Genomic DNA, 21,996 nt, shown 5'->3' on the forward strand with positions numbered 1-21,996 from the left:
GAAGGTTGAGCCATGCGCTCACTAAAAGTCAGGAGAGTCCAAGAATGAGAGTAAGAGAGAGAGTCCAAGAGAGAGATGGTTGTGTGGCCAGCGCTTTTATCTCGTCAGCTAGGTCACGCACAGAGCAAAGATGCTCTAGAGCAGGTATGACAGGAAGTCCTCCCTGCCTGGAGCCACATTCCCCTATGTGTTCCTTCTAGGCAACAGGAAAATGTTGTACTTGACTGCTCTAGTAATAGTACATCCCACAATCCCTACATGTAAAGGATTGGTGCTGCCACACCTGATTCCGGTATAATCCTGAACTGTAGTCCAAAATGTCTGGAGAGCACCAGATTGCCAAAAGCTGGCCTAAATTAACATTTCAGGCCTTAACAGCAGGACACAATAGCCTCTCATTTATGACCAACAGTTCCAGGCTTTTTCCCTGCCAGATACCCAAAATGTTCCTGCAGACCTGTTCCCCCGCTATCTCCCCAAAAGCTGTTCGATTACCCATATAAAATACAAATTGTGCTGTGATTAAATCAGGCTGCGTTTCAATGTGGGCTGTTGTCCTGCTGATTTCCTCCCCCTGGGGGAGCAATTCTGCAAAGTGATCTTCAATTTTTCCTGACTTTTAAAATGGCCCGCATTTTGTCTGAAGTGGGGGTGGTGTGGGGATCACGAATCCAACACCAGCAGAAATAAAAAGGTCAGACTTCTTAGTCCCATAAGGAGGTGGAAATTCATCCCACCTCTTTGCTGGGCTGCAGCTGGAAAGCCACAGTTTAAAAGTTACTCTCAGTGAGAGTCACGTTGCTTATATGTGGGATTAAACATAAATTAATTAATTTCTTCCCCTCAGTCAGAACCAAAATAATTTACTTGCCTCAAAGAGCAGAGTTACCTAATTATCAAACTGACCCAACAAATCTGTTTTCAGAACCCAAGTGAAGAGCGCCTATTATGGTATGTATTTTTGTGTTTTAATATTGTAAACTGCCCTGTAATCATTGGATGAAGGGCAGTATAGACATTTAATTAATTAATTAATTAATTAATTATTATAATGCAGACCCCCCCAAGAGTGTCTCTCATTGCCCCTCTTATCACTTCAGCAAGCTGGGGCCCAAAGCAACAGTCAGGCATGGCTCCTGTAGCCTCCTCCAGCCATTGGAGTTCTCTCTCACTGCTTTCTTCTTGTTCCCAGAACTCCTTACCAAAAAAAGCACTTTCCCTTCTGTCTGCTCACACACGTTTCTCCAGTGTGACACCACTCCTCCTTTAACCTCACCCTCCCAACCCTTCTATTTCTTCTGCTAACTAACACCCAGCTGGGGGCACAGGGGGGAGGACAACACCTGCATAGTCAAGTGTTATTTAACAGCCCAGTACTTATTTTGTCTAAAACAGGGGTCAGCAAACTTTTTCAGCAGGGGGCCGGTCTACTGCCCCTCAGACCTTGTGGGAGGCCGGACTATATTTTGAAGAAGAAAAAAATGAATGAATTCCTATGCCCCACAAGTAACCCCGAGATGCATTTTAAATAAAAGGACACATTCTACTCATGTAAAAACACGCTGATTCCCAGACCGTCCACGGGCCGGATTTAGAAGGCAATTGGGCTGGATCCGGCCCCCGGGTCTTAGTTTGCCTACCCATGGTCTAGAACATATGGGGCACAGGTTTTCAACCTTTTTGAGTCCATGGTTCCCTTGACCAACTACATTCTTTCTGTGGCTCCCCTGTGGCAAAAAGGCGCTCCAAGCCTCAGAAGTCCTGTAATGTCACCCCTTGCCTGCATAACCGGCAGCCCCTCACCCTCCCTTGTGAAGTGATCCCTCAGCCTCCTCTCCTCTCCCTCTCCTTTGGAGTCTTCCAGGCAGCCACCACCATCCTCACCCAACCCCCAAAAGAGGTGCCTCCTCATGCTGCCCCACAGGGGCCTGCAAAGAGGATGCCCCCAGGCTTGGGGGCCTGACGGAGACTGGCCCAAAGTGAACCTGAGACCAGCACCTTACTCTCCTTGGAGGCAGAAGCTGGCACTGCTGGGCCTGCATGGAGGAAAGCCTCTGCTTTGGTGCCAGACACTCAGCTCTCAGGCAGGCCTTGTACACAGCAAGCGCAAGAAAGGCCAGCACAGTGCCTGCCTGCCTGGCCTCCCACTTGTCGGTCCATTCCCAACAGCAAGGGCTGGTGGACTGGCTGGCTAGGCTCCCCCACCCACTGGCTTGCTTACTCTGAGGCTGCCTCAGCTGCTGGCAACCAGCACCCCCTGGCCAGCCCCAGAGGCACCAAGGAGCGTCTCCACCCCCATCGTTCTGCCCGGACACTGAGGTCCAGCTCTGAGGGCCTTCTGGCGGTTCCCTCACTGCAAGAAGTGAGGTTACAGGGAACCAGACAGAAAGCCTTCTCTGTAGTGGCGCCTGCCCTGTGGAACACCCTCCCACCAGATGTGAAGGAAATAAGCAGCTATCTTATCTTTAAAAGACATCTGAAGACAGCCCTGTTTAGGGAAGTTTTTAATATTTAATGCTGTATTGTTTTTAACACTCAATTGGGAGCTGCCCAGAGTGCCTGGGGAAACTCAGCCAGATGGGCGGGGTAATAATAATAATAATAATAATAATAATAATAATAATAATAATAATTCACATGGGGAGCATGAGGCCAGGGCTGCTGCAACAACAGCTGCACAAGCCTTTGGGAGGCAGAGACGCAAGAGGGCATCCAAGGAGGGAGGGAAGGGAAGGGAAGAGGGATGGATATCAACAGCTGCTAGCCATGACAGCTGAGCTCCGCCTCCATGATCAGAAACAGTAATGCTTCTGAATGCCTGTTGCTGGAAACTGTGGAGGCGAAGGAAGGAGAAACTGTGGAGAGGAAGGAAGGAGAAACTGTGGAGGGGAAGGAAGGAGAGTCCACAACCTGCTGAGAGAGTCTCTTCTGTGATCGAACAGCTCTTACTGTCAGAAAGTTCTTCCTGATGTTTAGTAGGCATCTCCTTTCTTGTAACTTGAAGACACTGGTTCGAGTTTTAACCTCTGTGTCATGAGAGAGCGGCTCCCTCTTCTCAGAACAGCTTCTTCCTCACCCACCATTGATATGCAGACCCAAATTAGTTTGCTTCAAGGGAATTCAGCCCTCTGTGGGAACATGACTTAGGAGGGGAAGCATTGGGTACCCAAACCTACCTTACAGGTTTGTTGTGGAGATAAAATGAAGAGGAGGAGCAGAACCATATATGTCACTATGAGCTCCTTGGAAGAAAAGGAGTATGTAAATGTAATAATAATAATAATAATAATAATAATAATAATAATAAACAACACAGGGAGTGGGAAAATCACATATGTCATCCTGAGCTCCTTAGAAGAAGAGGAGATTACAATGTCATTTTTAAATAATACAATTCCCCCCCCCCCTGCTGAATCTGGAGCATGGATAATGTGAGAAAAGAAATAATATATCACAGTTTTCTTTAACCTAGAAATATAAATGGGGATGAAGTGTTTTTGGCTTTATTTAAAAGTTCATTTGCTTTCATAATAAAATAAATCCTCAAGGCATTTGGTTATGCAATGTCAGCAGAATCCTTCCTTCAAAATAAGGGCTGCTAAATCTGTTTGACAGAAGTTGCTTCCCTTTCGTCTATGAAAATTCCTCTCTCTCTCTCCCTCTCCAACCCTTGAACTAAAGATAAATCCTTTGTTGATTATTAGATGTTAGGAGCAAACATTTAATCAGAAGGGCATCCATTATCTCTGCCGCTATAAGTTGACCCTTGTGGTTTCCAGCTCCAGCTTCCTGGAGAATAGGGCAGATATTTAACTCAAGACAAAGGCAATGTTCCCTCTTAGACCACTTTTCCAAGAGCAGTGTATTCATAAGCCACATCAGGTTCTTACGCACAAAGTGGAAGGATGTAATTTATTTGGTCAATAAAACGAGTCTGACCAGACCATTGAGCGCTTTAAAAAAAATAAAAACTTCACATTTTGCACTGAAAACAAGCACATACCTACGTAGACTTAAATAAGTAAAACAAATCAGGCAGAATCTGGGGAAAACAGACCACAGATACCAAAATACTATCATGGGGTTTGCTAAGAGGTTTTAATGAACAGGAGTATCACAGTCGCCTGGTTTGCACATAGCACTAAACTATGGTTTATAAAACATGGTTTAGGTTGCTCGCCCAAGGCAGGCCCAGAAGTTTAACTATGGTTTACTAACCAACCACACTCATGGTTTGTGGTTAGTTAGCCTTGCTGTTAACCAGAACTTAGTGTTGCACGTGAATCCAAATATTGAGCTGTATTCAATGTTAGTTCTGCTCAGAGTAAGCCCACTGAAAAGAATGGACATGACTAACATAGATACATTGATTTCAATGTTCTGCTTGGTAGAACTTATGTAGCATAAGCTTTGGGAAAAGCATCCCAAGAGTGTTCCGAATAACTCAAGGCTGTGCTTCCATACCATGTGGATTTACTCTTAGAAGCATCAGTTGCACTTTAGAATGAGAAACTTCAATCTTCTCTCATTGCACTGACATCAGTATAAAAACAGGTCTTCATTTCTTCTACACTCATCTGTCTTCTATACAAGAAATGAGTCAAACTTTCCTGACATTCAAATTACTCTGAATCAGCCAGACTTTAATGAAGCTGTTTCATGTCGATTTTTGATTTCCAGATAGGAAAAGTTTAAGGGAAGCTCCAATGCAAGCAAATGTTTGACTTTGGGGTCTGTTCTGCTCTTACCTTGTTAAAGACAGGCTCTTGCCATATAACCCTGCCCACTACCCACTGCATTCAACACTGGAGGCTATGATATGCAACCCATCACTATGCACAATGGGCTGGGGAATGAGATGGGACTTTCTTCCAATGTCCTACTCAGGTTGTACAATCCCCTCCCTAGGGGAGCCTCAGTTCTGCAAGATGGTCACAGTTGGCCACTGGGATGCTGGACCAGATAGGTCTTTGGTCTGGTCAAGTGCAGCTCTTCTGGTGTTCTCCAGCAGGGTGGGGAGAATCTTTTTCATTCACAACTGGGCAACCTTCCAGAGGCAAGGAAACAGTGGTCAGTGCACCCAGGGGCAAGAAAGGTTGGGCAATGAATGTAAATAATTGCCTTGATATGGTAGGGTGGATGCTTTTGAATTATGGTGCTGGAGGAGACTCTTGAGAGTCCCATGGACTGCAAGAAGATCAAACCTCTCCATTCTGAAGGAAATCAGCCCTGAGTGCTCACTGGAAGGACAGATCCTGAAGCTGAGGCTCCAGTACTTTGGCCACCTCATGAGAAGAGAAGACTCCCTGGAAAAGACCCTGATGTTGGGAAAGATGGAGGGCACAAGGAGAAGGGGGCGACAGAGGACGAGATGGTTGGATAGTGTTCTCGAAGCTCCCAGCATGAGTTTGACCAAACTGCGGGAGGCAGTGGAAGACAGGAGTGCCTGGCGTGCTCTGGTCCATGGGGTCACGAAGAGTCGGACACGACTAAATGACTAAACAACAACAAATTCTAGATATGCTCACACACATCCCTCTCTATCCTCCATCCAGGAAAGCAAGAGGAATGATAAGAGTTCCAAGGATGCATCCCAGCCAAGCAAAAACACTTGAAGGTTCAAAGCAGGGCTGATGAGTGTGTGGCCTGGGAGAGGGGGTGTGGCCTTGGTAAAGTCTCAGGGGCTGTGCTGTACCACTGAGCATGCTTTAGATTTTGCATTATCTCTTTGTCTCCAGTAGGCCAAATTATCACTTCTCCCAGTTGTTTCCCCAGACTTTCCAGACGGTGTCAAGCAAACAAGGCTATTCTCCTTTCTCTTGTCCCTTCCACACACAGAGAGAGGTTTGGCACAGGTCTCTCCCTAACATTTTCTTCAAGAGCCATCAGGAAGCTCCCCCAGCTGTCACCCTTGCTCAGCAAGCCAATACAAATGCTTCTAATTATTAGGAGCTAATCACCACCATCTTGTCTTCTTCAACTGAGCATTTCTCCATGGGCCTTTGGAGTTAACTGCACTTCCATTTCAAGTAATCAGGGCATGTTCTCATACCAGGAGAACATTCAGCCAAAATGGGGGGGGGGGGGAGAATGTCGCTGATTTCTTTCTTCCTCTTGATTGGGTTTTTTAAAAATCTGAGCAGATATTTAGAGTCTTTGTATATAACTTGATCAGGCCACAGCTGGAAATTTAGAAGCGCACTCTCAGCCTTCTACATGCTCCCAGAAAAGGGGAAAAAATCAACCTCAGTTCTGCAAGATGGCCACAAATGGGGATTTTCTTCATATTAAAAAGAGGTTAGAACCGTTTTTAAAATCAGGTTCTATCCAAAAGATTTAAGGGTGGGTGACCTTTCACAGGGTTATCTGGTCTTGCAACTTTACTGCCCCTTTTATCATATCATTGATGTATCCCATTGAGGATTACACAAAAGAGGAATTAGAGAAATTCATGGAGAAGGCTATCAATGGCCTTACGAACTTACCATGATGCCTACACTCTGGCTCCACAATCAGAGGCAGTAATGCTTCTGAATACCAGTTCCTCAAAACCACAGGAGGGGAGAGTGCTGTTGTGCTCAGGTCGTGCTTTTGGGCTTTGTACAGGCATCTGCTTGCCCACTGTGAGTGCAGGATGCTGGACAAGAGGGACCATTGCCCTGATCCAGCAGGCTCTTCTCCAATAATAGTCCAACTCAAAATAAAACCATTGACATTGATGAGCTGAAGCATCTCATGTTTACTGCAATAGGCCTACTTTGGGTATTACCCATTGCTTCCTATTACCTGGTGCCATGCAAAATGTCTCAGGTTCACAGAATCATAGAATTGTACAGTTGGAAGGGACAACAAGTGTCATCAAGTCCAGCCTCAACATGGGGCTAAAACCTATGGCCCTGAGATAGTCTAGCTCCAGTGTTTATGTATGTATGTATGTATGTATGTATGTATACACACACACACACACACACACACACACACACAGCTGGTGCTATGGGTTAAACCACAGAGCCTAGGACTTGCCAATCAGAAGGTCGGCGGCTCAAATCCCCGCGACGGGGTGAGCTCCCGTTGCTCAGTCCCTGCTCCTGCCAACCTAGCAGTTCGAAAGCACGTCAAAGTGCAAGTAGATAAATAGGTACCGCTCTGGCAGAAAGGTAAATGGTGTTTCCGTGCGCTGCTCTGGTTTGCCAGAAGCGGCTCAGTCATGCTGGCCACATGACCCAGCCGGCTCCCTCGGCCAATAAAGCGAAATGAGTGCTGCAACCCCAGAGTCAGTCGCGACTGGACCTAATGGTCAGGGGTCCCTTTACCATACACACACACACACAAATCATGATGAGAGGATGGGAAAGACCTCTTGGAGAGCTCTTGCCAATCAGAGCTCACAACACTAGGCTAGACTGGCAAGCAGCCTGACTTGAGAAAAGGCACATTCCTATGTTCCAGTGTCTTACCAAGTAAATTATGAGTATAGCTATCTGGAGAGCTGTGGATAGATTTTGGCTGGCTAAGCTGATGGCTATTCATGGGCTTATAAAAAAGCGAGCTAGAATCATGGGTAGGCAGCCAGTGGCCCTCCAGATGTCGCTGGACTCCAGTTCCCATCAACTCAGCCAGCATGGCTAATGGCCAGGGGTGACAGGGGCTATAGTCCGTCAACATCTGGAAGGTCACAGGCTCACCAGCCTGGGCTAGATGGTCCTTAATGGCTTGGAATATCTCTCCAAAGTTTGTAATGGAATACCTATCAGTGTATTGGGAGTGGGCAGGGACAGAAAGACAGTGAAGGAGGAACGTTTGAAGTCTGGGTGTGGGCAGAGACTATGGGAGAGAGCTGTGAAGCATCTTTAAGGCTGAGTGGCTCTCTTCTGAATCTAAGCAGAGCCTTGCACATCAGGCTAATGTAACACCAGTGCACTGATTCCAGCAGTTATCATCCAGACACTTCCAGAAAGACAACAAGTGAATCTTGAAGGCAGCAATCTTCCCCTAGTCATTTGTAACCAGCAACTTGTATTCAGAGGTACACTGCCCTTGAATATGGATGTTCTACTAAGGGATTCAGGGTGTGGGGATCTAACCTGGTGCAGGATTGGCTATTGTGCTCCTTGCTCTCAGACTCTCACTGTGCTCCAAAGTGCTCTTGGTATATATTTGCAAAATAAAGTAAATGTAACAAAGGTGCCATAAGCTTGGAGGCTTTCTGGTCCAAAGGAAACCAACAGTGCAATCCTATGTCTAACAAGGATTACTTAAATATGTTCAGGATCTCAGCCTTGATCCTTTACCATTGCCCTTATTTTCCCCAACATGCAAAGTATTGCAGGGCATTCATCATATAATTAAACTGACCGCAGAGCAGGAAGAGATTCCCTCTCTTTCCTTAATGAATGAGCAACTGCAGCCTGCCCTCACTCTTAGAATAAAGAAGCTGAGTTTCCGAACAGGAAAATGGCAAGTCTCAAATGCATTGAAGTGAAGGAACATAAAGCACTGCATTCCACAGCCACTGCACCCTTTTTTAAAAAAAAGTCCATAAAAATACACCATACTAGACACCTTCACAAAATTAAGAGGGGAGGAAGAGGGGTGGGGAGAGAAGGCAAATAAAAAACCAAAATCTTACAATTCAACTGAACTTACTCCCTGATCATTATATACTCAGAAATAGCCACCATGATGTTCTCCAGATGTTGCTACTGGGATTTGCCCATCAGCCCTGGCCAGCATGGCCAATGGTCAGGGCTGATAGGAGATGTAAGCATCTGGAGGTACCACATGGACCACCCCAGTAGATAGGACTCTGGTCCTGTAGAATTGTAGAGTTGGAAGGGACCCCCAGAAGAAGAGTCCACCACCTTTGAAGGTAGTCCACTCCAGTGCTTTTCTTCTCGGGGTATGCAAGGGTACTCAGTACCAGTATTTTTTTCCAGATGTTAAAAATTTGGCACTTACTGCAACAACTTCATGGTGAGAACCAGCACCTTTTCCTTTCCCCCCTTTTTAAAAAAAGCACTGGTCCATTCCACTGCCAAACAGCAATTACTGCCAGAAAATATTTCCAAAGGTTTAGTCAGAAACTTTCTTATCTGAATCCATTGGTTCAGATCCTAGACTCTGGAGCAACAGAAAATAAGCTTTGCTCCATCTTCCGTGTGTGGCAGCCCTTCAGATAGTTGAATATGGGTATCATATCACCTATCCATCTTCTCCAGGCTAAACATACCCAATTCATTCAACCATTCCTCATAAGTCTTGGTTTCCAGACCCTTGATTGTCTTGGTCAACTTCCTCCACACACATTCCAGCTTGTTGATATCCTTCTTAAACCATAGTTCCCTGATTTGGACACAGTTCTCCAGGTGTGATCTGACCAAGGCAGAATCCAGCAGTGCAATACATGTTTACATGGTTGTTGGTCCCCCTGAATTCGGTGGGGTTTACTGCTAGGTGAATAGATAAAGGCCTGCAAGCTTAGTATATCTAAATCTATCCCAAGTGAAGAGGAGGAGATGCATATCATACAAAATGTTTAATATATGTTCCACAAGTACATTTCCACAAATCCATACAAGTATCTCCCAGCTGTCACTAGAAAGAGTGGGCTGGCATTTTCTCCATCTCTTGGCATAGGTCCAGTGGCTTTATTGCATTTTCCCTTTGCCTCTTCTCTCCACCTCAGAAGAGAAACTTGTAGGTGATCATCGGTGCTGGAGTCACATCCATGTAACTGCTAGATTTATATTTTCAGCGGAGGGCTGGGGACCACCATTAGTGCTATTTCTTGTCCTAGAAGTCAAACAGGAATTTAGTGCTTCTGCTGGGGGTAGGTTTCTTGACTGTTGATTGCTCTTTGTATAAATAAGCAAAAACAATGGAAAAATCTACTTTTAAGATCAACGTATTTATTATGGGCAGAAGCTTTTCTTGGTCTTCTAAGCAGGGATGAAGAACCTCTAGCCTGCTGGTCAGTGGTCAGTCTTGGCCCTCAAGGCTATCCCCCCCCCTGCAAAAAAAGAACCACATGTCCATCTGTCAATCAGTTGGCATTACTGGGTGACATCAGCTGATGAGCAAGGTGTTGCAGTTCAATTCTGCTGGGTGATGCTATGCCAGCAAGTATACTGTGGGGAATGTACTGGCAAAGCAAACCCCTCCCCCACCCCAACGTTTTATTTATTAAAAATGTCCTGATGTCATCACGACATCAGGTAAGTGACCCTGTACATCTGTCAAAGTCAGCCCATGGGTGGGGTCGAGGAGATAAAGATCTGAGCCACTAGGCCAAACATATTTCCCACCACTTGTCAAGAAAGCCTACCCCATAACAGGCATGAAGGCATGCAGGCTATATATCAGTCTTTCAATGTATGTAGGAGGTGCACACCCAATGTGTTTATTGGGCTCATGATTCCAGTTCAAAAATGGACCAATGGTGCAGTTAGGCAATTTAGATGGCAATATGCATTACTCCAAAATTTGTTACTTTACTCCTCATTCTATTGACCGGAGTCCTGGTCTTCTGTCCCCAAAGCCATAATCTGATGGTATCACTGCAGAACTAGCCACTTCCCTATTGCAAGAATTGGGGGGGGGGGTGATCTGCATAAGAGAAACAGCAGACAGGTGTGTGAGCTTGACCCTTCATTGTCCCCCCCCCCCCATCAACTCCTATTCAACCACATCTCCCTACCCACAGCTCAATGTGCCAAGAAGGAATCTGAGAATGTAGTAACTGAGATGCAGATAGATGGAGGGAAATGGACAGCCGGGGGAGGGTTAAGCATGCCATCTGGCTCTGCAAATTCTCCCCTTTGCTGCTTTGAAAGGGATAAGTTCATTTCATAAGTTTATTCTAGCCAGAGGCCATGACAAACATGTATTAAGCAATAGTACCAATAACATAATACAAAACATGCATAATATAACAATCTACAAATACTTTGTCAAGTTCCTGGGCATTAAAACAGTTTCCCTTTGTGCATCTCTTACAACTCAAATTCTAGCATTATTTCGCCTTTTTAAAATCCAATTTACCAACATCCATTATGTAAGAAAGAGAAGTCACCACATACACCAAGAAACGCAAATCCAGTTTGATTTCAGATTAAACCTCTGAATCATCAAAACAATTAATAGTTATTATAGCTGACTACTTTTTCCAGATTTGTGTGTGTGTGTGCATGCTCAGCCAGTGCATAGAGGGCCACCTATGTGTTATGAAGATACTATTTTCATTTAAAAGAAACCAAACCATTTGTGCAAGAGTGTGCCTGATTGCTTGTGCTTTGTTTCAGAAAGGAATCTCTTGGGTCTCTAGATAGGGGGCAGGCTAACAGATAGAGTGAGGTCTTCCACCTGAGGTTGACCACAAATACAAAGTCTGTCTGCATATGGGACCTTGCTGAAGCAGCCATCCAAGACTGCAGTGGGTGTCACTTGGAAACAGAGCTCAATAAAGGCATTTCTTACAGAAACTGGTGAGATAACTAGCTCTACAATGCTCTGCTTTGAAAGGGAGAAGAAGCAGTCCAAATTTTCCCTGAACACTCAGTCTGATCACCCTGTAGCAAAAATTAGTTGCTTCTTGGAGATCCACAGAACACTTCTTTGCAAGATAAATATTATCTTTGTGGGGAAATAACGTGCCATATTGCAGAACAGACCCCCATTAGCAATAGATTGCATGTCTAATGGTTATGACAACCACACATTTCACCAGAGGGCAATCACTCTGTTATTGCTGTTTGTTTTAACTGACACTTTCTCTGAAACTCATTTGCAGCTAAGCAACTGTAAGCTCACAGCTTGGTTATAACTTTGTAGGAACCTTAATAAATCATGGCAAATTGGGCAGGTGGGAGGGGAGAGGAAGGAAGTTTAAAATCAACAGCGATCCATATCCAAAACTCCACAAACCATTTTCAAATAAAATAAGGAACGTTTATCACAAACACACCCTCTCCCTCTTCAAAGGTTTATTTACATTCACTCAGACTGAGTATCATCAACCATGCAAGTCTTTTCCTATTTACACATGGCCAAGCATGCATGTCTTAAACGAATATGAACCACATTTGTCTTAAGCACAAGGGAAATTTTAGATGAATGCAGCTCTCCAGTTCGAAATCCAAGACCACAGACACAAGGGAAATTTCAGAAATTTGCAATTCTCAAAATACAAATCCATGACCCCAGACACAAAGGTAATTTCAGGTAGGTGCAATTCTCCAATGCAGTAATCATCCATGACTCCCAAAATCACCATCTTGCAAAAATGCCCATCACCACAAGAACCAACCCCTCTCCCACCCCTGAGAGCCGTTGTTGTACCATTGATTCATCCTTGCCTCTAGACTGCAATAGCAGCTACCAGGCATTAACAATTTGCCTCAGAACTTGTCCCCGCCACTACACCAGCTCTCTGAAGGAACTTACAACCCAATGGGATGTTTGACTGGGTGTAGAGAGAGCTTTGCAGTGTCCAGAGCAAGAAAACAGATGACAGGTGGCAACAGGAGCATAAAAGGTTTGGACAACAAAGCAGACAACTTGGACAAAGTCTCAGGGATGCACCCATCCAACTAACATAGAAGGACCACAGCTCAATAGCAGAGCAGCTCACAAAAAGGTCTCTGACTCAATCCCCTGATTGAAACCCTGGGGAGCCACTGTGTAGAGAAGAGTGAGCAAGGAGGACCAATGGTCTGACACAGTATAATGCAGTTTCCCATGTCCCTTTCCTACAGGAAAATAAGAGTGGCTGGTTGTTTTTTGGAGAGCACTTTCACAGCAAGGTAGCAAAGGGAGTAAGGTACAGAGGAAGTAAAAGGGAAGGGTGGTTTGGTGAGGAAAGCATTGGCATTCTGTTTAGCAAGCATGGAAGGCTTGTGGAGAATGGGACACAGTGGGAAGAACCACTCTTTGGAATGTAGCCAATGTCAGTTCTACTCAGAGAAGGCCCACTGAAATTAATGGATGTGCCTAAGTGATGCCCATTAACTTCATTGGGTCTACTCTGAGTAGAACTTCGCTGGATACGCTCCTTTGTAATCCACCTTTGAGTCTGCTTGCAGTTGATCACAGGAAGGTACCTTGTACCAATTCCGCCTAGTCTAGCAGTGTCTTTCCAGGGTTTCAGGGACACTCCCAGTCCAACCTGAAGGTGCTAAGGATTTGACCTGAACCTTCTGCATACCTGGTGGATGTTCTTCTTCTAAGGAGCTACAGCCCTTCTCCAAAACATAAGAGGCTGCCTTATATTCAGTCAGACCATTGGCTCATGTAGTTCCTATACTGACTTGACAGCTCCTCTCCAGAGTTTCAGCCAGGGGAAATTCTCAACTCTACCTGGAGCTTTCTAAACACAAATCAGATTATTCACCACTGAGCTCTGGCCCTTCCCTCAATGTGGGATATATAATCCAAAAAAAGAACTGGCACCCCAAAACACAAAACTGAGCATTTTTACATTTCAGTTTAACTGGGCACTCCTCTGCATGTTTAGTCAGAAGACCCACTAAGTTCAAGGGGGCTTACTTTACACGATCAGTAATGTCTATATTAGCAGGAATGTAATTCAGATTAGAAATTAATCTCTCTTGGGATCTTACTTTCAAAGCAAAAAAAAAAAAAAAATACAAACTAGAAAACGCAAACACGCTCCTGCGAGCAAATGGCTTGCAAGTCTCCCAAATGTGTGTTAAGTATGTGCGAAATACCTCTTTGACAAGGGAGAACGGAGGGGGCTCTTAAGTCTCGAAAGGGAGCAGTTCCGGCGGGCGCCTTTACAGCACACTGGATAGAGGAAGGAAGAAAGAAAGAAACCGGAGGGCCAGCCAGAAGGCATCCGATCCCCACCGCCACCATGCGAACAACGACGACTGGACTGAAGGTTTGGGGAGAGCGGCTTCCACGGGATCAGCACCATGGAGAGAGCTCACTGAGGGCATGAAGTAGTAACAGGACTCTGGAGCCGCTGGGAGTACAACCAGCGACACGGCTGCGCGTAAAAGCGGAACGCAGCGATAAGCACCTTGGAGAGCACCCTAGGCGCCCTCTTACTAGCTGCCGCTATTTTGTCGCCTTTTGACCCAGCAACCTCCAACCAAAAGCATCGCCATTTCGACCCCAGCACTCTTGAAACGCTTCTGTACCCATCGTGAGGTTTCCCTGTGCCCTTGGTCCGTCCTCCTCCCGCTCTGCGCTCTTACCTGTCGTCGTTTTGAAAGCTCTGATCCCCCAGGAGCAGGTCCCGGAACCGGTAGCGAGGCGGCAAGGGAAGCACCTCGGAGTCCAGCTCGTTCATGGTCAAGGAGGAGATGTCCAGGATGACCCCGCTCTTCTGCTTGTTGGCGCCAGCCGTGCCGGTGCCGCCGCTTCGGTAGCCGCCCGTTGACGACTTCAGCCTGCGAGGAAGAGAGGGGCGAAGGAGATGAGAGGATGGAGCCAGGCTAGAGACTGTGCTCTCCTTTCCTACCCGCTGGACGGAAGCCTTGGCGGAGGAGGAAGGCGACTGCCCGCCGCTCAAAGACCTCCTCTGCAAAACTGGCTCCGGAGGCGCGTTCCCCGCGGATCTAACTTAGATTTCCTTTGGGGGTTGTGTGGAGTTGATTCCCTGGACTGCAAATGAGACACCGATCTCTCTCTAACTGGGACACTCCAGCCCACCAAATAAACATGATCTCCCAAGCCCCATCCGGCTTCGCATCCTTCAACCTCCCTTTTTGGTAGAAGGAAAAACATGCTCTCCTTCTTTTAAAGGACCCTCACCAGCTTCCTTGAAGCCCAGAGGTGTATAGGCACAGTTTCTCCGGCAAAGAAAAGAATCCTTCCAGATTGACAGGCAATATCGAAGTAGGAGAGGAATTTGGGGGGGTAAGAGGGAAGGGTATGAGGCACCCGGAGACAGAGCACAGCTCTGACTGACCGTCCTGCCAGCAACGAAGAGGGATGAGAAGGAAAGATCTTGAATCTGGATGTGTGGAGTGTCCACAGAGACACACAAACAAGGCAAACATCTGGATCAGCAAAATGGGGGGAGGGCAGGGAAGAGATTTCAACAAAAGTCAAGGAGAGGTACTGGGTTGGAGCCAACTGATTTCTATTCTGAGTAGACCCAGCTGAAATCAATGACCTGAAGTCTGGGAGGTAGTGTGGGGGTAGACCAGGAGACCAGGGTTCAAATCCCCCACTCAGCTATGAAGCTCACTGGAGGACTCTGGGCCAGTCACTGCCTCACAGTCTAACGTACCTCACAGGGTTGTTGTGGGGATTAAATGAGATTGGGGGGGGGGGGGAACCATGTATGCCATTTGGAGAAAAAGGTGTGACATAAATGCAATAAATAAATTTCAGTGGATATGCTCAAAGTAGAACTAACACTGGATACAACTGCCCTTCTCTAGTGTAAGAATGTCATATATGCACATACATCATGTTCCACTGTCACCGTTGGTGCAATCAATAAGGCTGCTGCTGCCTACCCAGGGATGCATTGCAGGGGTTGGACTAGATGATCCTCGAGATCCCTTCCAACTCTACAATTCTATGATTCTATCCTGCATTACATTCACTGACAAATCAAACTGGAATCCAGCTAGACTTTGGTAACAATTTACAGAAAGGTGGCTGTGTTGGTTGTTGTTTTGCTATAGCAGAATCCTTAAGATGCCACAAGATTAACACATTTATACTGTAATGGCACCTGCTTTTATAGAGCACAGTCAGGGGAATTCTGTAGCTCAGTGGCAGAGCGTCCCAAGCTCAATCCCAGTCTGAAACTCTGGAGACCCATGGCCAACCTGAGTAGGCAATACTGAGCCAGCAGGACCAACAGAGTTGGTATAAGGCACTTACAACTGATTTGGGAGGTGGGACAGGTAACTCAGTGGTGGAAGAAGAAGAGTTTGGATTTGATATCCCACTTTATCACTACCCGAAGGAGTCTCAAAGCAGCTACCATTCTCCTTTCCCTTCCTCCCCCACAACAAACACTCTGTGAGGTGAGTGGGGCTGAGAGACTTCAGAGAAGTGTGACTGGCCCAAGGTCACCCAGCAGCTGCATGTGGAGGAGCAGGGAAGCGAACCCGGTTCACCAGATTACGAGTCCACCACTTTTAACCACTACACCACACTCGCTCTCACTGGAGCATGTGCTTTGCATGCAGAAAGTCCCAAGTTCAATTATTGGCATCTCCAAGTCATACTGGAAAAGATAACCTGGAGGGATGCTGTTAGTCCCTGTAGACCAGGGGTCGGCAACCTAAGGCCCATGGGCCACAAGCGGCCCATGGGGGTCGCTTAACCGGCCCACAAGCTGCCCCCAAACCGAGCTGCTTGTTCAACGAGTCCTCACGCTCTATGCTAAACCAGCGGTGGTGCGGTGACTCACTTCCATGGTGCTGGAAATCACGTCTGCGCATGCTCAGACTCTGAAAATTGCAATTGCGCAGACGCAGAAGCCGGAAATCGTGGCCGTGTGTGCTCACACACGTGCGTGATCTGGCCCATGAAGGGATCTCCACTGGAGTGAACCAGCCCAGGCAAAGTAAACCTTGCCAACCCCTGCTGCAGACAATACTAAGCTAGATACACCAATGGCCTGACTCAATATAAAGGTAAAGGCAAAGGGACCCCTGACCATTAGGTCTAGTCATGACCAACTCTGGGGTTGTGGCACTCATCTCGCTTTATTGGCCGAGGGAGCCGGCGTACAGCTTCTGGGTCATGTGGCCAGCAGGACTAAGCCGCTTCTGGCGATCCACAGCAGAGCACAAAACACCATTTACCTTCCCGCTGGAGCGGTACCTATTTATCTACTTGCACTTTGACGTGCTTTCGAACTGCTAGGTTGGCAGGAGCAGGGACTGAGCAACGAGAGCTCACCCCGTCGCAGGGATTTGAACCGCCGACCTTCTGATCGGCAAGTCCTAAGCTCTGTGGTTTAACCCACAGTGCTACCCACGTCCCGACTCAATATAAGGCAGTGTGTAATGTTCCTATGTCCACTTCATCAGTTGCATGATGTGTAACCCTTAATTGGCCAGCATGTATACATGCCAAAATTTTGTGTTTTCACCAATGCTGTCTAGTCAAATTAATAACTGCAATGCCTTCTTAGTTGATTTTCTAATTTCAGGTAATCATCACCATCTCTCATTTTGCTGTACCCTTTCTACTGAACTCTCTCCATGTGTACATATGTTCGCCGATTCAAGGTTTACACATCATGCAGCTGACAAATGTCTTATCCACGCTTACTTTCCCCCCGCTTTTTCCAGGCACAGTCTGCACTTTAATGCTCTGTGTCAGGGTTTATTTTTTCCACAAGCTGCCTTCTCTCTCTCTCTCTCTCTCTCTCTCTCTCTCGCTCACACACACACACACACACACACACACACCACACTCTTTAAAACTAAATCAGAGCAAACATTAATTCGGGTTTACCATGGATTGATGTTTGCTCCAATTGAGCTTTGAAGAGCGGGTTTTTGTGGGGGAAGTTCCAGAGGAAAAACAAAGGAGGGCACTCAGACACTGAGCTTTAAATTGTGGGCCATGCCTGGAAAAAGCAAAGGAAAAATAAGTGTGGGTAAGTGAGCTGTGCTGCATGAAAGCTTATGCCATTTTAGTGTGTGTGAGTGTGTGTGTGTGTGTGATGCTTCAAGGTACCACAAGTGTCTTTGTTGTTTTAGAAATCCATTGGTGGACTGCAGTCTTTATTGCTGATATGCCTTAAAGCAGTGGCCAATCTGATGAAGCAGGTTTTGGATTCACCTCAACCTAAGGTGTTGGTGCTAATGCTAAATACGTTACATGCATGTATGGAGAGCAACTCTGTAGACATAGTCCCTTGCAACATCTGGGCTAGTGTTTGAACCTGGGTTTAAATCCCCACTTGATCATGGTGCTTCCTAAGTGTCCTTGGGTCACTATCTCTCAGCCTCACCTACCTCACAGGTAGCTGGGAGCTAAAATGGAGTGGGAAGAACCTTGAGCTCTTTGAAGGAAAGATATAAATACAGTAAATAAAGCCATCTAATTTAAGACAGCATCTTAAAAAGTAGAGACATCACCTTGCCAACAAAGGTCTGTATAGTAAAAGCTATGGTTTTCCCAGTAGTCATGTATGGAAGTGAGAGCTGGACCATAAAGAAGGCTGATCACCGAAGAATTGATGCTTTTGAATTATGGTGCTGGAGGAGACTTTTGAGAGTCCCATGGACTGCAAGAAGAACAAACCTCTCCATACTGAAGGAAATCAGCCCTGAGTGCTCACTGGAAGGACAGATCCTGAAGCTGAGGCTCCAATACTTTGGCCACCTCATGAGAAGAGAAGACTCCCTGGTAAAGACCCTGAAGTTGGGAAAGATAGAGGGCACAAGGAGAAGGGGACGACAGAGGATGAGATGGTTGGACAGTGTTCTCGAAGCTACCAGCATGAGTTTGACCAAACTGCCATGATGCTGGAAGGCACTGAAAACATTCTAGATGGACTTACAGCAGCTTGATTCAGCAAAAGTAATACATGTTTTGGGTAAGACTGCATCTGGGCCAGAGCCGGCAATTAGACTGAGAGGAGATATGATAGCCCTGGAGGATGGAGCAAGCTTGTTTTCTTCTGCTCCGGAAAGTACGACCAGAACCAATGGCTTCAAGTTACAACAAAGGAGACTCCGGATAAGCATTAGGAAAAACTTTCTGAGGACTTCTGCTCCATTGCAGAGGAGAATGGCGGTGTGCTAAGTGTCGTCCGCAACACAGAGCCAGCAGAAAGGCTTTGAGGGCAGCGCTAGAGCTCAGCGCACCCCCCCCCCCAAAAAAAAAACCCCACTCGGAAGGTGATGGACTCTCCTTCTTTGGAGGTTTCTAAGCAGGGGTTGGATGGCCATCTGTCATGGTTGCTTTAGCTGAGATTCCTGCATTGCACGGGGTTAGACTAGATGACCCTCATGGTCCCTTCCAACTCTACAATTTTATGATTCTATGAATCGGCTGGTGTTGATGGCAGCCCCAGAGTTTATTCCATGGTTTTGAACCTGGTCTGAGGCCTTGGCACCTACATAGCATCAGCTCTCAACAATACTGGGTGAAAGAGAGCAAAACTGAACAGCCTTTGTCAGCCACATTTTCACCAGGGTAGAGGAGATGAGGAGGAGGAGGAGGAGGAGGCTGTCTGGCTCCAGCAAACTGCTGGAAAGATGCATTCTTGTTTTAGTAGCTGAGGCACCTCCTAATATAGCTTGCCAAAGTGCTAAGAAGTCAATGAATTTGCCTAAAATTGCATTTCCTGGGTTGGTTGAGAAGCAAAGGGCATCTGAAATTTCTGCTGAAGGATGCACTGTGGAGCCTGAGGAAGCTGCTTTTCAGTGCTTTTGAGATCAAAGTTTCACCCACCATGTGCTATTCATAAGTACCATTGCTTTATTCTATCCCCCTTGAGCAAGAGTGGGTAGAATCCTTTTTCTTTCCGGGAGCCAGCCTGTGCTTAAATAATCAGAGCCAACTGAACTTTATCCACACAACCAAGAAGTATTCAAAACCTAAGATCATAGAATTGTAGAGTTGGAAGGGACACCAAGGGTCATCTAGTCCAACCCCTGCAATGCAAGAATCTCAACTAAAGCATCCATGGCAGGTGGCCATCCAACCTCTGCTTTAAAAACCCCAAGGGAGGTGAGTCCACAACCTCCCATGTGAAACTATTCCACTGTTGAACAGCTCTTACTGTCAGAAAGTTCTTTCTGATGTTTAGTCAGAATCTCCTTTCTTGCAACTTGAAGCTGTTGGTTTGAGTCCTTTGCAGGAGAAAACAAGCTTGCTCTGTCTTCCATGTGACAGCCCTTGAGATATTTGAAGATGGCTATCATATCTCCTCTCAGTCTCCTCTTTCCCAGGCTATGCATACCCAACTCCTTCAAGCACTCCTCATAAGGCTGAGTTTCCAGACCCTTGATCATCTTGGTTGACCTCCTTTGCACACATCCTAGTTTTTCATTATCCTCCATAAATTGTGGCACCCATAACTGGACAGAGAACTCCAGGTGTGGTCTGGCCAAGGCAGAGTAGAGTGGTACTATTACTCCTCCCCCCCCTTTGTTAAATATTTTTTATTAATTTTCAGTTACAAAAGTCCAATATGTGCCATATTATATTAACACCAAATAGCAATACCAATTCAAATACAAATCAATTACATAGCCAATTATAAATTTTGTGTGGCTTCCCACATGCTGTACTTCAGGGTTTTATTCCCTTAAGTTCTGCCTCCAGACTGTTGTACTATTACTTCCCTTGATTGGGACACTATCTGTAAATGCAGCCTAGAATAGCTTTGGCTAATTCTGACCTTCTCACTAAGGTGCTCCAAAAATTGGAAATTTATATAGATTTACTAATAACTGATTAGGGTTACCTGATCCAAAGGATGCTGAAAGCTACATATAATCAAAAACATTTTTAAAATTAAAAAACCAATCACTGTAAAGTGATTCTTACAAGTAGACAATATGTTATCAGTATCAAAACCCTCTCACTCATCCACATACCTGGCACCAGGTAAAACAGGTGTGGGGGACATTTGGCCCTCTAGGTGTTACTGAACTACATTTTCCACCAGCTCTAGCAAGCATGGCCAATGGCCAGAGATGTTGGGAACTGCAGTTCAACAACATATGGATGGCCAAAGGTCCCCCAGTAGAAACAACAAAAACATTAGTGCAACTCTGTTGGATGACACCAAAGGTCTGCCAAGTTCATTGTTCTGCTTGTAAAGGCGAGCAACCAAATGTCTCTTGGGCATGTTCTAGGGAATGCAGGGAAGGGTGCTCCATTTGAGCAAGTGGGGCACTGCCCCACCCATCTCAGTCTTCCCTCAGCCATCCCCCACACACCTATCTACAACCAGCCTAAGGTGTGGTCCTGGCTGTCAGCTTTCCCCTCCTTATTGTCTCAGTGTTGCACTTGCAGAACTATGCAAGGAGAAGGATGGTGGGGGAGAGAATAAAGTAGAATGAGTTGGCTCTGCCTGCCACTGACTCTGTGCTAAGTGCACTCTGCCCCACAAGTCCCAAAGGATACTAGCCAGTGTGAGTGTAGTGGTTAAGAGCAGTAGACTTGTAATCTGGAGAACCGGGTTCGCATCTCTGCTCCTCCCCATGCAGCTGCTGGGTGACCTTGGGCCAGTCACACTTCTCTGAAGTCTCTCAGCCCCACTCACCTCACAGAGTGTTTGTTGTGGGGGAGGAAGGGAAAGGAGGATGTTAGCCGCTTTGAGACTCCTTTGGGTAGTGATAAAGTGGGATATCAAATCCAAACTCTTCTTCTCTTCTTATTCTAGCCACCACTAAGGACATTGTCTGAAGACACATGTCCCAGCAACCTTGCTGAAGCTAAGTATAGGAAACTGCTTTATACAAAGTGAGATGAGAGGTCCACTTTGCAGGGGTGAGGAACCCAGTGGTGTAGCATGGGTTGTCAGCACCTGGGGCAAGGCAAGTAATTTGTGCCCCCCCCACCCGTGGATTTGCGCCCCCTAACCCGTGGACTTGTGCCCCCTAACCCTAACCCCCAGATGTTGCGCCCGGTGCGGCCGGCCCCCCCTGCACCCCCCACGCTACGCCACTGGAGGAACCTCAGGCCTGGGTGCTAAATGCAGGGCTCCAAGTCTCCCTGCCTGGCCCTCAAAGATTCTCCCCACCCCGCAGTGCAGCCAGAAGACCTTTTCCTTATTCTTGTTAGTGCTCACATGCTTGGAGAAGGCAGGTGAGCAGGCAGCAACAGCAAAGAGGACGACCAGAAAGAGGCTGGTCAGCAGTGCTGGCCCTGCTGGGCTGTGAGCTACGACAGGTGCCTGGTGGTGCCGATTTATTGATGGGACCCCTGGATACATGCCCATGGGCATAGCCAGAGGGGGCAGGGGGCAGCTGCCCCCCATCAAGTAAATAAATAAAAATACTTAACTAACTGCCCAATCATGCCACAGATAGCTTG

General features: G+C 46.5%; 1 protein-coding gene across 11 annotated transcripts in view; it reads right to left on the reverse strand.

Moving 5' to 3' along the window:
- Positions 1–21,996, reverse strand: part of KCNT1 (potassium sodium-activated channel subfamily T member 1) — a 196,052-nt gene that overhangs the window by 151,390 nt on the left and 22,666 nt on the right. For 4 of the 11 annotated variants that reach the window (XM_083721640.1, XM_083721635.1, XM_083721634.1 and 1 more), the window contains exon 2: positions 14,217–14,411. In XM_083721640.1, the coding sequence (XP_083577766.1) occupies positions 14,217–14,411 (195 nt within the window). Of the gene's footprint in view, positions 1–14,216; positions 14,687–14,775; positions 15,121–21,996 lie in introns of those variants that run through there. The other 7 variants (XM_083721643.1, XM_083721631.1, XM_083721642.1 and 4 more) reach the window with 6 other exon arrangements.

This window comes from Podarcis gaigeae (assembly GCF_964106915.1).
Source record: "Podarcis gaigeae genome assembly, chromosome: Z".
NCBI classification, from domain to species: domain Eukaryota; kingdom Metazoa; phylum Chordata; class Lepidosauria; order Squamata; family Lacertidae; genus Podarcis; species Podarcis gaigeae.